This window comes from Astyanax mexicanus, chromosome 21, assembly GCF_023375975.1.
Source record: "Astyanax mexicanus isolate ESR-SI-001 chromosome 21, AstMex3_surface, whole genome shotgun sequence".
Classification (NCBI taxonomy): domain Eukaryota; kingdom Metazoa; phylum Chordata; class Actinopteri; order Characiformes; family Acestrorhamphidae; genus Astyanax; species Astyanax mexicanus.
Genome location: NC_064428.1, coordinates 11643883 through 11659663, shown reverse-complemented (window position 1 = coordinate 11659663; position 15781 = coordinate 11643883). Strand labels below are relative to the sequence as shown.

Genomic DNA, 15781 nt, shown 5'->3' with positions numbered 1-15781 from the left:
CAAACTCAGAACTGAATGGTGACATTTAAGCCATGCTGGTTATTTGTTTTGTAAATCCATCTGCAGTGGGCTACGTTTCCTCTTCACAGGTACTGCCCAAATACCGTCAGTGAAACTGTTGTAGGGCAGATTAAAGCAAATCAGAGATGCTATCTTCATAGAATTGCGTGCAAGAGAGGAGGAAGCGATATTAGAGAGAATAATAAAGAAAGAGGAGAGATACTGTACAGATCTGTGGTGGGTTTCCCGAAAGCTTCGTAACGCTAAAAACTTCGTTAACTCGTACTTAAGATTGATCGTTAATTAAAGAGTGTTTCCCAAACCAGTGCGTAACTAAAGTACTACGTAAACTCGCTCGCAGATTAACGAGTAACCTGACCCAATCGTTATTTTTAGAGAGTTTCTTTAGGGGATCTCGACTTGCAGTTCAGCACCTTAAACACCAGGGACCGCCAATTTTGAGGGAGAAAAATTATAATTTCCATGGTTGAAGCAATTATATTATGTTACTATTAATTATAATCAATTATATATTTATATAATTATATAATTATATATCCGGTTTCCTCCCACAGTCCAAAGACTTCAGGCTAACGGAATGTCGGATAAAAATTGCCCCTTAGGTGTGAGTGTGTGCGTGGATGTGTGTGTCTGTGTCTGTCTGCCCTGCGATGGATTGCCGGCCTGTCCAGGGTGTATACTGCCTTCCGCCCGATGCCAGCTGGGATAGACTCCAGCCCCCCGCGACCCTTAACGGATAAAGCGGTTGACGATGAGTGAGTAAGTGAGTGAATGAGTTATATTATATTATATTATATTATATTATATTATATTATAATGCCAACTTTGTCTGTGGCTTGTTGTCTAACTGGGCATATTGGAATTGACCAATCAAACCCACGAATAAATAGTTAAAATCCAGATTCCTGCAGATGATGTTCACGGTCTAAGCAAAGCTGCAAAGTCACCAAGTCCGTGGATTCTGTAATCAGGCTGTTACTGTGGAATACACACACTTATATACACTTCCAACCAGGGAATTACAGCACAACATAATATATGTCCATGCTATTGGGAAAATTCTTGGTACTGTAGGTCTGGTGCAGGGGACGCCTGCGGTGTCTTTAATCACACCTACACGTATTGTAAAGGGTATCAGTGAATGTGCAGGTAATATTTAATATTATTCCTTAATCAGGTGCTTCTAACCAACACTGTGGCCATTCATCTGGGCAAACTCTGGGGTGTGTCAGCTCGCAAATATATAAGTACCAGTCAAAAGTTGACACGTCTCATTTAATGTTTTTATTTATTTTTTTCTACATTGTCAATTAATATTAAAACCATGAAAACTATAAATTGACTCATATGGAATAATCTAGTAAACAAAAAAAAAAATATATATATATATACACGTGTATGTATTATATGTATATGTATTATTATATTATTTTTATATTATTAATAATTATGATAATAATAATAATAATAATAATAATAATAATAATAATAATAATAAATTAATATTAGTATAATATATATTAATATAATATGTATAAAAAATAATAGTTTTAAAAAAGTAAAAAAAAGTTTAATGTTTTAAAATAGATTAGATTTTCGAGTATTTATTTAGACATGTATCTTTAGGAGTATTTTATTAATGACAAAGTACATCCTTTTGTAATTTAAATATTATAATTTGTATAATGGTGTTGATTACAACACATTTCTACGTTTTTAGGGTGTAATAGTGAATAAATACTGCATATATGCAGTGTTGAATCGATATTTGTGGATCGATTGAGCGCGCTGTTTCGGGGGAGGAGTCAACAAAGACGTTCTATAACCTCGTTCGTTAATTTTCACGTTGCGAAGCTCTTTGGGAAACACTCGCAGAACTGGCTCGTTCTTTACTCACGTCATTCGTTAGTTCGTTCGTTATTCGCTAAGGTTGATCGTTTTCGGGAAACCCACCCCAGAACAGGAGGTGAAGAACGAAATAGACACATCAGGACGAAGAAATCAGATCTGAACATCTAGATTCCAGAAATGGATCAAAAGTGGATCTCAATCTTCTTGCTGATCTCAGGTCAGTGTAAATCATTTAGTACTAAATTACACACTGGATAATACATTTTGAGCTGTTTGTTCACTTTTCTAAGCACATGTATCTCCAGGCACTCATGTTGTCATGAGTTTTAGTTATGATTTTTGTGCACTGGAAGCTTACTACTGAGAAAAACTAGGGTAAAAAGTGACTTACTTTATTTTTGACAATAGACCATGTTTAAAACAATACTGTTTAAAAACAATATATATATACAATATACATTTGAAATCATGTTTTTCTCTGTATATTTAAAATATTCTGTTCACCTCATCTTTAAACAGTAATTAGACTAATTTAACACAACGTCACATAGTAAAATTGGGCGGCACGGTGGCTTAGTGGTTAGCACGTTCGCCTCTCAGCAGTGGAGTCTTGGGTTCAAGTCCCAATCTGGGTGGAGTTTCCATGTTCTTCCCAGCGTGGGTTTCCTCGCTGGGAATTTTCTGCCCAGAAAATTGAACACTCTAAATTGATCTGGTAAATTGGACACTCTTAATTGATCTGGTGTGTATGTGTGTAAAGTGTCTGGTGTGTATGTAAGTTTGTGTGTGTAAATGTATGTATGACTGTGCCCAGATATGTATTGGCACTCTGTCCTGGGTAAATGCAGTAGTGCCCGATGCAGTCAGTTTTATCTAATTTTGTTTTTCAGAAAAGAAGACAGGAACTGAGAGATACGTATTCATTAATGAGACAAAGACCTGGCCTGAAGCTCAGAGCTACTGCATAGAACATCACACAGACCTGCCCAGTGTGAGGAACCAGATAGAGAACCAGCAGATCTGGAGTGTGTTAAAAACTGATGACAGGAATTGGATTGGCCTGTTTAATGTCTCGTCCCACGTCCCAAATCAACAGCCGGAGCAGCGGGACCGCGACCCTGACAACACGGGTTCGATCCTGCACGAGAAGCGCTGTGTTTATTTCTTTTTTTTCCTTACCACGTCTGCACAGATCTGATTGACTGAAGAGAGCGTTTGGTGATCTTACTCCACATGTGATTGGTCTGTGATTTACTGCGCCGCAAAGCATGTATACAAATAAAAACCTTCTCAGTAGGTTTGGGTCCACATTGGACAACGTTTGGGTCCGGACCAAGACCGTGGTCCGCCCATTAGTGACCTCGGCCCTAGGCTAATGACTTTTCTAAGAGCTAATTGAAGGCAGGATGTGATGAGACTGGATATGTTGATTAAAGCTGCCCTGCACTATAAAAACACACCAGATTTGAGTTTGCTGTCCTTAAGAAGCATTGCTGCTTGATGTGAATCATGCCTTGAACAAAAGATCAACCTCTCAGAAGACCTACGTTCAAGAATTGTTGACTTGCATGAAGCTGGAAAGGGTTACAAAAGTATGTCTGAAAGCCTTGATGTTCATGTGTCCACGGTAAGACAGATGATCTACAAATGGAGAAATTTCAGCATTGCTGCTACTCTCCCTAGGCACAGTCATCCTGTAAAGATGACTGCAAAAGCACAGCACAGAATAATCAATGGGGTGAGAAAGAATCCTAGTTTGTCAGCTGAAGAAATCTGTGGCACATACTAGCATTTTTGTTGACAAATCAACAACAAGGAAAACATTAAACAAGAATGTAGCTCATGGGAGGACACAACGGAGGAAGCCACTGCTGTAAAAAAAAAAAAACATTGCTGCACGTTTGAAGTTTGTGAAAGAGCACCTGGATGTTCCACAGCACCACTGGCTAAATATTCTGTGGACAGATGAAACCAAAATTGAGTTGTCTGGATGAAACACACAACGCTATCTGTGGAGAAAACAGGCACAGTACACCATCATCAAATCCATATCCCAACTGTGAAACATGGTGGAAGGGGCATCATGGTTTGGAGCTGCTTTGCTGCCTCAGTTACTGGACGGATTGCCGTGATCAAAGGAAAAATGAATTCCCAGTAATGCAAGACATTTTGCAGAAAAACTTGGGACCATCTGTCCCCCAACTGAAGCTCAAAAGAGGATGGATGATTCAACAGGACAACGACCCAAAACACAGAAGTAAATAAACAACCGAACGGCTTCAACAGAAGAAAATACTGGGCCTTCTGGAGAGTCCTGACCGCCTGAACCCAATTGAGACGCTGTGTACTGACCGCAAGAGAGTGATTCACTCCAGATATCTCGAGAATATTGCAGAACTGAAACAGTTTAGTGAAGAGGAATGATCCAGAATTCCTCCTGACCATTCTGCAGGTCTGATCTGCAACTACAGGAAACATTTAGTTGAGGTTTTTGCTGCCAAAGGAGGATAAACAAGTTATTAAATCCAAAAATTCACATACTTTTCCCCCCCTCACTGTGAATGTTAACATGCTGTGTTGAATTAAACCATGTGGGAATACGGTGTGGTATTAGTTTAAGCAGACTGTGTTTGTCAATTGTTGTGACTTTATGCAAAAATCCAAGTAATCTTAAAGAGTTCACATACTTTTTATTGCAACTGTACTAAACTGCATCTACTTTTTCATGTATGAGCTTCTTTATCTGTATTCCATGGGATACAGATAAATTAATAAATAAGGACAGTAACTCAGTTTTGTAATGTTGTCATTGTACATAAATTATGTTTATTGATAATTTTACGGCTGATAGTATGCACAGATTAGACTGATAAAGTCTGCTGAGATCTGAGAGCATAACTTAGATTACATAAATTTCTGTATATTATATTTGTATTCTTCTTGTATTCTGATCTTTACGTATTTTATTCTATTCTTTTAATCATAGTAAAAGTGTTTTCACTGAATGAGTTATTTGAATAAATCAGATGAAAACAGATCATGTGTGATTCTGTTTGTTCTTTGCGAATGGGTAGCATATACTTATTGTCTTCCATTAAAACTAAACAGTCTATATGGCTGAAATGATGAAAACGGTGACACATCAACTCACTTTATATTAGCTTATAATAATGATTTATATTTTATATAATGTAACCGTTTGGCTATACTGCTTCTACTTTTTTCATGTATGTGCTTGTTTATCTGTATCTCAAAGACTTTCTTTAATTAATGAACTTGAAAAAAAAAGCAAAAGTTTAATAAGTATTTGGACAGTAAGTCAGTAACTTGTACTGTTTTCATTGTAGATAATTGATATTTATTTATGATTTTCTGCTGATAGGGGTAGCAGGTTTAAAGTAACATGGTTTTATGCCATATGAAATATTATAGGAATTACACATTGTACTTGGGTAACGTTTATGGTTGTGTTAAAATGTGGGTTAATCTTAGTTTTAGTTAGAGGTAAAGAGTAAGTTTGGCTAAACTGAGGTCAAGGTAAGGATATGGTTAACTTGAGGTGTAGTACATTAAGTTTAGGTTTAGTGTAGGTTTTCTTACTCTGGGGCTAAACATCCATTTGACTTTGTTTCAAGTCAAGTTAAATTTATTTTTATAGAACTTTTTACAACTGATGTCACAAAGCAGCTTCACAGAAATGTGACCACAGGACAGAAAAACAGGCAAAACATTCAACATAAAATACAGAATACAGAACCCCCAGTAAATGTGGAGGCAAGGAAAAATCACCTTTAGAGCTGCAGGAGGAAGAAACCTTGGGAGGACCAAGACTCACATATATGTGGGGTCCATCATCCTACCACTGGTCAGTAGATTTTAATTGAATGTTAAAATGTCTTTTTATGTCCACATCTTACTGTATATATTCAGGAGTATAGCAACACCAGCAATGAAAGCAGTTCATGTAAACTTTGATGTAATTGGTTGTGGAAAGTGAGTCACTAGTCCGAGGCAAAACTGGATGATGGGCAGCTGATCTGTGATGGAGACAGGGACAGGAAAACCTGAGGGTCCAACGTCCCTTGATATCAGGTTGGACAGGTGGGTAGTCAGCAACTCAGAGGAGCAAATTTAACCCATTAAAATGCCTTGTACCATATATGGGCTAAAGGTGTAGGTGATACAAAACCTTTTTTTCTACAGTAAAAAAAAAAGATGGTTTTGAAATCTCCTACAGGACACTTGGAGAAGCTGCCTGTTCACTTTCTCTCTACTCCACTTAATAATTCCAGATCAGTAACAACAGGAATCAACCCGAATTCTGCATGTTTGAAAATAGATGTAAAACTAGACAAACATAATGAAACTAAAGGTTTGGAGGACATGAACTGTTTAATTTGTATTCAGGAAAATATTGATTTTAATATGAAGTTCAGGAAAGAGCCAATGTTCTGATTTTGTTCATTATGTTTTGACATTAGCAGATTAACTTGAATATGTTTTTTTTACATTTTGTATTACAGTTACAATTATGCTTTTCATAATTGATGTTTGTGCTGATTGTGTTAATGTATTGTGTTAATCTAGAGTTGTCTTTATCATCATTGTGCACGTTGTCAGTTTGTTTGATAGATAGATAGATAGATAGATAGATAGATAGATAGATAGATAGATAGATAGATACTTTATTGATCCCGAGGGGAAATACTTGATAGGTTGCATAGATAATCCGTAATGAATTGTATTATAGTATAGTAAGAAATGAAAGTCAGACAGTGAACTGATTTTATTAAATTTATTCAAATAACTCATCCAGTAAGAGCAGTGTCATGATCATTAACATAGGTGTAAAAAATTACATTTTTTTATCTTAAAAATATAAGAAATAATAACATAAGCTTCAAGTTTTGGTCTCAGAGCTCTGCTCTAAATTCGAGCAGGCTTTTCACTGTCCAAATGCTTATGAATTGATTTTCTAAACTTCACAGTTTAGTAAGTGATAAAAGTCATTGGAAAGAGGTAAATAGGCACAAATAAGAAACAAGGAAATGCATTTAACCTTAACAGATACAGCACATACAGTATAAAGCACTTAGTTAAGCTAATAAACAGTGAATATGGTAAACCTGTTGAGCTGCTGATTCTGGGCAAGAAAAATCTTCACACCTGGTTGTGATATAATATAATGAATGATAAATAATGAATAATTAAGATTTTATGTCATGTCTATATGCACATTTTGTACAAAGCACACATAAAAACTACCTAACCCTCATATCTGATGCAGATGAAGTTGAGAGTCTGGTTCTCAGGCAGGCTGACCCACTTCTGATCTCCTCTAGCCTGCACCGCTCCGGTTCTCTCTACAGGACTGCAGTCTTCACCTTCTGTCCCGTTACCTGGAGCCCAGTTATCATAGCAGACGGTAAACCCACTCGTCCAGAACCAGAATCCCTGAGTGCAGGTGTGACGCAGACCCAGCCACACATGATCAGTGGAGGCTTTCTGAGCCACATCCTCCACCCAGAGCTGGATCTCCTCAGAGTGAACTGAGACCAGGTCCACATGTTTCTCTCTGCAGTATCTCAGAGCTTCTGCCCAGTTCAGATTCTGCTGGATCAAGATCAGCTCATCTGGAGATGGAAGAATAAGGGCATAAATGAACAATGAATATTCTAAAATAGTTCTGCTGCAGAGAAATTTGCAATAAACCATTTTTATAAAAATATAAACCAAATAAAAGTTTTGTTAATATACATTAAGTATAACTTACTCTCATGGCAGATGAAAGGGCGCTGTTCCCCACATTCTATATTATGCCACTGACCCTGGTCCTTTACAGAAGCTGCAGCACAATTTGTATTATAAGTATTATCTGGCTGATTAGAGTTCCAGTATCGAAATGAGGAGCTACTTTGATCTGACCACTTCCAGGTGTTGTTAATGTCTTTAGAAAGACCGATCCAGAAATGATTATCCTTTCCTGCTGCATAGACCATTTCTCTCTCATTCTTGTTCCTCACACTGGCCAGATCTGTGTGATTCTCTCTGCAGTAGCTCTGAGCTTCACTCCAGGTCTTTTTGTTATTAATGAATACGTATCTCTCATTGTTTGGTTTATTTTCTGAAAGACATTAAACTGTACAGTAAATAACAGAACACCAAGTTAAACAGCCAATCAGATTTCAGTATTGTCCAAACCTGTATCTAGAGTAAAAGTTCCTACCGTCAAAACAAACAAAAGTATGTTTACTCCCACAGTTGTCATCAAACCACTTTTTATCAAATTTATACATCGCAACACAGAACTCTATTCCTCCACGATTATCTGGTTCCCCACTGCTCCAGTTCTGGTCTGTATCTTCTACAGTGTAGAAATTTCCATCTGGCAGAGACCACCGCCATTTCCCAGTGTTCCCTCTGTTCAGGCCAATCCAAACATCACCGACAGTTTTATCCTTCAGAGTGTCGTTCAGCTTCTTCATCTCGTCCATGTTGTTGATGGTGGCCAGATCAGTGTAGGTCTTTCTGCAGTAGCTCTGAGCTTCAGTCCAGGTTTTATTCTCATTCACAAAGTGATACCGATGAGGAACGTATGGAGATACACCACACACAGCTGTGAAGATCAGGAGAAAGTGTGGAAACTTGACTAACTAACATTAATTAATACAATAATTAATCCATATTTTATGCTCATTACACACTAAAATAAAAAGTAAAGCATTTGCTAACATGAGCAACACATGAGATACTACATTAATAATGTTAGCCACTGTTAGGTAGAGAAGAAATAACTGCATTAATGTTCCCATGTATTGCAGTTGTGCGTACTGGTTGGATAAGCATTTTTAAATATCGATTAAAAATTAAAACGCAGTTATAAACTTATAAAGTTGGCTGTACTACATTTTATGCAGTGGTACCTGGTTCCTCTATTTATTTATTCACATACATTAATTGATGTAATGTTTAGTATTTTAGGTAATTACTTTTAGTTTAAATGCTTTGTATTGAAACCAATAATGCCATTGTTATTAGTTAGGTCTGTTAAACATTATTACACACTTATGCAGCTCTGTTCACTGAATTTATTATACCCTATGTAAAGTGAAAATCAAAGAATGCAAAGATACAGCTATTCAGGACAATTTACAAAAAAGCTAAATGTGTTAGCCGGTTTCTAAGTAAGTACTAATGAGGCTCTTAGTACATACAAAATTCACACTGACCTGAGAACAGTAAGAAGACTGAGATCCACTTCGGATCCATCCCTAGAATCAAATATCTACTATTATGTGTTGCCATAGATGATCAGATCTGATTTGTCTGTCCAGATGTGTTTCCGTCGTTCTTCACCTCCTGTTCTGATCAGTACAGTGTCTCACCTTTTTCTTTTGATTCTCTCTAATATCGCTCCACCCCTCTTGCACACAATTCTGTAGAGATAGCATCTCTGATTTGGTTTGATTTCGTCAGAGCTAGGTCAGCGGCAGTTCAACTGACAGTATTTGGGCATTGCACGTGAAGAGGAAATGTATTTACAAAACAAATATGCAGCATGGCTTAAATGTCACCATTCAGTTCTGGGTTGATGTTCGTATACTGTTAACCCCTAAGAGGTAATAAATTGCTGACTTAAAAAATTTACCAATGGATTCAATCAAAATGAACATAATTGAGTTGCATGGATGTTGTCTCTTCACTCACTAGAAATAAATACAGAAATGAAGTGTACAGAACAAAAGTTGATAAGTTAATACAGGCTTGTCTGTTCACATGAATACAATATGTACAGTCGCTCTATGGACGAACACGTTACCCTTGTCCATCAGGTTCTTCAACTACTCCAAAAGAACCACCTCTGCGTCAAACTGAAGAAGTCCGAGTTCCATGAGCAGTCCATCTAATTTTTGGGTGTTGTCGTGTCCCATAATGCTTTGCGCACGGACCCCACCAAGGTCAAGCCAGTCGAGAACTGGCCCCGGCCCACATCTGTGCAACTGGTCCAGCGCTTCCTGGGCTTTGCTAACTGTTTCCAAAGGTTCGTGAGGAATTTTAGCGCTGTGGCCTCCACGCTAACCCCTCTGATGACCCGGGCTTCGGGTCTCCAACTGCATGATCCCAGACTCCCATTTGTCGTGCAGGTGGACGCTTCTGAAGTAGGTGTGGGTGCGGACTTGTCCCAGAGAGTTGGGCTGGATGGCTAATTGCACCTACTCTGCAGGGATTAGATGGTGGGAGATCGGGAACTGGCCATGAAGCTCACCCTGGAGGTGTGGCCCAAGTGACCGATCCGGGTACAGGAGATGGCCAAGAGTTTGTACACGCCTCCCTCAGCAGGTACTCACCAGGGGACAGGTTTCACCCCAGGCTGTAAATCCAGGGGTCACGCGCATGTTTGAGCTCCTGGACATGCGTATGCCTGTGAACGCCTGCGCAATATTGGCACGGAACAAGGACCCCAGGACCAAACCCATGGGTCTGCTGCACCCTTCCCTTGCACTTCTCTTGCATCCCACCTGTCCCTAGACTTTATCACGGGGTTCCCTCATCCTGGGGCAACACTGTGATATTAGTCATAGTGGACAGGTTCTTCAAGGCTGTGCTTTATGACTCTGCCCAAGCTTCCAACCACACAGGGGACGGCCAAGGTGTTGCTTGACCAGGTGGTCTGCATCCATGGACTGCCCTCTTACATCATGTCAGACCATGGGGTGCACTTTATCAGTCGATTCTGGGGTGCCTTTTGCTGTTTGCTGGGGGCAGAAGCCAGCTTGTCGTGAGGGTTCCAACCTCAGTCCAACGGCCAGACAGAGAGGGTCAACCAGGACCTAGAACAGATCCTCTGCTGTCTGGCCTCTTCTGCTCTGTACGACTAGTTAAAGTAGGCAGAGTATGCCCACAACACTCTGTGGCACTCATCTCTGGGGATGTCGCCCTTCAAGTGCTAGTTTGGGTATGCTCCACCTGCTTTTCCTGGACAGAAGACAGTCACGGGAGACTTTTTCGCTGACCAGATCGCCCACCTTTGCCGCCGAGAGTGGACAAGGGCTTGGGCTGCCCTCTTGTCTGCCACGGTGACCCAGAAGCACCACACAGACAGGAGGCGGCAGCACGCCCCCTCTTATCGGGATGGTCAACGAGTCTGTTTGTTGGCCAAGGAAATCCTGTTGCGTGGTAACCCACAAAAACTGGCCCCACGTTACCTGGAACCCTTTTAATCTAGTATTAATCCAGTTTTATACCTCCTTGACGTTTCCCGCCTGAAGCCCTACCTTTGTTCTGTGGGCCCTGCCTCTTTCCCCAGTCCCCATACTGTGGATGGTGCCTCCGCCTACATTGTCCGACAACTCCTTGACTCCCGAAGGGCACGCAGGGGTCTCCAGTACCTAAGAAAGGTCCTGGGTGAAGCTTTGAAGCTGTTATCTATGCCAGTTTCTTGAGCGAGCCTCGGCTCTTTTCTTTTCCCACTGTTCTATCCATGCCGATTCCAGGGTTTCAACCTGTTTTTGGGGGCTCCACCCAATTATTGTGTTTTTTCACCCTTTTTTTCCCCTTTTCCTCACCAGCTTTGAGACCCTGCTGCTCTGCAATTGGGTTCTGCAACCCTCTGGGCTGGAGAGCCGCTGCTCCCCAACCTACTGTAAATGGGTTGCATAGATAATCCATTGTATTGTATACAATGAATTGTATTATAGTAAGAAAAGAAAGTCTGACAATAAACTGATTTTATTAAATTTATTCAAATAACTCATCCAGTAAGAACAGTGTCATGATGATTAACATAACATTGTATAAAATACATTTACATGAAATGTACAGAAAATACTTAAAAAAAATATTTTTATTTTACAAATGTAAGAAATAATAAAATAAGCTTTAAATTTTGGTCTCAGATTTTATGAAAAGATTTTATGTCATGTCTATTTGCACATACAAAGCACAAAGTCAAAACTACCTAACCCTCATAACTGATGCAGATGAAGTTGAGAGTCTGGTTCTCAGGCAGGCTGACCCACTGCTGATCTCCTCTAGCCTGCACCGCTCCGGTTCTCTCTACAGGACTGCAGTCTTCACCTTCTGCACCGTTACCTGGAGCCCAGTTCTGGTAGCAGACAGTAAACCCACTTGTCCAGAACCAGAATCCCTGAGTGCAGGTGTGACGCAGACCCAGCCACACATGATCAGTGGAGGCTTTCTGAGCCACATCCTTCACCCAGAGCTGGATCTCCTCAGAGTGAACTGAGACCAGGTCCACATGATTCTCTCTGCAGTATCTCAGAGCTTCTGCCCAGCTCAGTTTCTTCTGGATCAAGACCAGCTCATCTGGAGAGAGAAGAACAAGGGCAAAAACTGAACATTAACACTAAAAAAGTTCTGCTGCTTTTATCAGTAAATTTCAAAATAATTAAAGTTATTACAGTTTAAACTATTTAAAAAGGTAAATTTAAGAAATACATTATTATATTATTGAATAAGTTCAGCATAACTTACTTTCATAGCAGATAAAAGGAAATGATGTGTTACAGTTCACATCATACCACTGAGACTGGTCCTTTACAGATGCTGCAGCACATTTATCAGTATTATCTGGCTGGTTGGGAGACCAGTATCGAAATGAGGAGTTATTCTGATCTTCTGACCACTTCCAGGGGTCATTAAACAGGCCGAACCAGATCATATCACCAACATTTTTTGCCACACTCCGAACCTCCTGGTTCTCAGTCTGGTTCCTCACACTGGGCAGGTCTGTGTGATGTTCTCTGCAGTAGCTCTGAGCTTCACGCCAGGTCTTTCTCTCATTAATTAATACGTATCTCTCAGTGCTTGTATTCTTTTCTGAAAGGCATTAAATTTACATTATTAAAAACGGATCCATTTTCAGAGTCTAACATTGCACAAAAAAGCTCAACTTTTGTATGATACACAAATGACCAGCCAATCAGGTTTCAATATTATCCAGACTCGCAGAATACAATGATCACATTTTTCATTAATCTGTATCTACAATAGTAGTTCTTACCGTTAAAACACACAAAAGCATTTAGTGTCTCACAGCTGTGATCAAGCCACTGTCCGCTGTCTCGATACATCGCTCCACAGTACTCATTCCCCCCAGCATTATTTGGTTCTCGACTGTCCCAGTTCCGGTACGAGTCTCCAAAACTGTAGAAACTTCCACCTCCCAGAGACCACCCCCATTTCCTTGTGTTCCCTCTGTTCAGACCAATCCAAACAAAGTCGCCACCTTTATCCTTCAGAGCCTCGTTCAGCTTCTTCATCTCGTCCATGTTGTTGATGGTGGCCAGATCAGTGTAGGTCTGTCTGCAGTAGCTCTGAGCTTCAGTCCAGGTTTTACTCTGATTCACAAAGTGATACAGATGAGGAACGTATGGAGATACACCACACACAGCTGTAAAGAATAGGAGAAATTGTGGTAACACAATGGCCAAATCTAAAGCACAATCAGGCTAATTTGCTTTGTGGAATCATTTTATTATATAATATTGTGTTAAATTAGTCTAATTACTGTTAAAAGATAAGGTGAACATAATATTTTGCATATACAGAGAAAAACATGATTTCAAATGTGTGTTGAAAAGTATGTTTTTATACAATATTTTGTTAAACGTCTGATAATGCCTACACTGTGGTAAGTCACTTTTTACTCTTGTTTTACTCAGTGGTAATCTTCCAGTGCACAAAAATCATCAGCTCAAAATGTATTATCTGGTGTAAAATTTAGTACTAAATAATTTACACTGACCTGAGAACAGCAGAAAGACTGAGATCCACTTCTGATCCATTTCTGGAATCTAGATGTTCAGATCCGATTTCTTCGTCCTGATGTGTCTCCGTCGTTCTTCACCTCCTGTTCTGATCAATACAGTATTTCACCTCTTTATTTATTGTTCTTTCTAATGTCGCTCCACCTCTCTTGCACGCAATCCTATGAAGATAGCATCTCTGATTTGATTAGAGTTCGTCAGAGCTAGGGCAGCAGCAGTTCAACTGATTGTATTCAGGCAGTAACCGTGAAGAGGAAATGTAACCCACTGCACATGTGTTTACAAAACAAGCAAGCCACATATTTTAATATTACTGTTCTATTCTGTGTTGTAGTTCATACATTGTTAACCCCTTATAGGGAGTTTGGGACATCACTGCTGAAACTTGTAGAGGTGTTGTGTGGATCCAGACCGTTGCTTCAATTTATGGACAGTTATTGTCTCATATCAATTTAATGATGAATCAACCTTATACTACAGTAGATAAAAAGTGGTAAAAAGGTATGGGAACAGCTGTCAGCTAAACTGAACAACGTTATTCTTGAGGTTGGATTGTTAATAGTTTTGAGCCTTTGTATCTCTTGTGTTTTTCCATTCCTGTCCTGTTTTTAGTCTTGTCTCCGCCCCTGCCCCACCTTTGTTTTAGTGTTCTCACCTGTTTTGTTTGATACCTTGCCCCCTCGTTTCCTTCCCCAGGTGTTTCATGTTTCCCAGTTTTCTTAGTCCTAGAGTTTGTTTCTCTGTCTTTATTTTTGTTCTTTTGTTTAAGTGGAAAATAAAGCTGACTTGCATTTGCCTCCTGCCTCGAAAGCGTTACCTAAAGTACGACACACTGAGGATGCAGCAAGTCTGTTTTTGTCAAGGCAAAACAAGAGGGTTATTTGGACAACCTGGTTTCTGTACTGCAATATGGTAAAACGCTAGTGTTTCCTTTCTTGGTTTCTATTCCCTGTGAGTATGATGGACAGCATGGCACCTGTGAAGGCTTTATTATGCAGTGCTCCAACTGTATCCTTACAGCTCCTTACTTGCCCTACCTCTTCAGATGTTGTGAAGGTTAATTTTATGTAGACTTTAATAAGGGCTAATAGTTTACAGTGGGCTAACATTATTTTTGAAAAAGGCCTAAAAATGCTAGGACTGTGGAGGGTTTCTTGAACTACTAAAACTCAGGTTTTATAAACAACCTGTCTCAGCTTGAGTACCAGCTTCAGCAGCACCTGCTGCCCCCGCTTCAGTACTAGCTTCAGTGGCACCAACCGCATCAGCTCCAGTACCAGTACCAGCTCCAGCGGTGCCTGTCCTTGCAGCTTAGTGCCAGCTGCACATGGCGCCACCCCTGTTCTTTTGCCAGCAGTGCCTGCTGCCAACTCAGCTTCAGTGCCAGTGGCACCAGCCTCCACTACAGCTCCAGTGCTAGCAGTGCCTGCTGTTCCTGTGGCAGTAAGACCTGCCGTCACCCCTGTACCTGTGCAGATGGCACCTGCTGCCTCTGCATCTTCAGTGCCAGTGGAGCACACCTACGCCACAGCTCCACAGGAACAGCGTGCGCTGCTGGCACAGGAATGGAGGTGGCAGATGCCACTGTCACAGGAACATAAGTGCCACTGAAGCTGTGGCATAGCTGTGCTCCACTGGCACTGGAGATGCAGAGGCATCAGGTGCCATCTACACAGGTACAGGGGTGACGGCAGGTCTACCCCCCCCCCCCCCAGCTGTAGTGATGTATGGATTATAAGGCAGTGTACTCAAACAGGCTCAGTGGCAGGACCCAACGGAGTGCCATATATAGACTATTACTGTAACTCTCAGTCTAATCTGTACAGATTGTAAAGCTTTATTTACGTTAATCCTGCTACCCCTATCAGCAGAAAAATCAATAAATATCAACTGAATTACTGTCCAAATCTTAATTGAGCTTTTGCTTTTTTAGGTTTTTTCAGTTTAGTAATTTATTAAAGTATATGAGATACAGATAAACAATCAGATCTAAGTAAATCGTAAATGCAGTTTAGCCAAACAGTTACAGTAAATACTGTATAAACCATTAATATAAGCTAATATAAAGTGAATGGATGTGCTGTGTCACAGTTTAATTTTGTCACCCCTTCTTGGTCGCA

At 40.1% G+C, this 15781-nt stretch overlaps 2 protein-coding genes across 2 annotated transcripts in view; both read right to left on the bottom strand.

Moving 5' to 3' along the window:
- Positions 1–15781, bottom strand: part of LOC103037236 (C-type mannose receptor 2-like) — a 74224-nt gene that overhangs the window by 37622 nt on the left and 20821 nt on the right. The window lies entirely within an intron of this gene.
- Positions 11831–15329, bottom strand: LOC103039357 (macrophage mannose receptor 1-like). The gene is made up of 5 exons (XM_049469677.1): positions 15267–15329; positions 14867–15181; positions 12896–13232; positions 12367–12711; positions 11831–12198 (listed from the first exon to the last, which is right to left on the bottom strand). The coding sequence occupies exons 1-5, from the start codon at positions 15327–15329 to the stop codon at positions 11831–11833; spliced, it is 1428 nt and encodes a 475-aa protein (XP_049325634.1).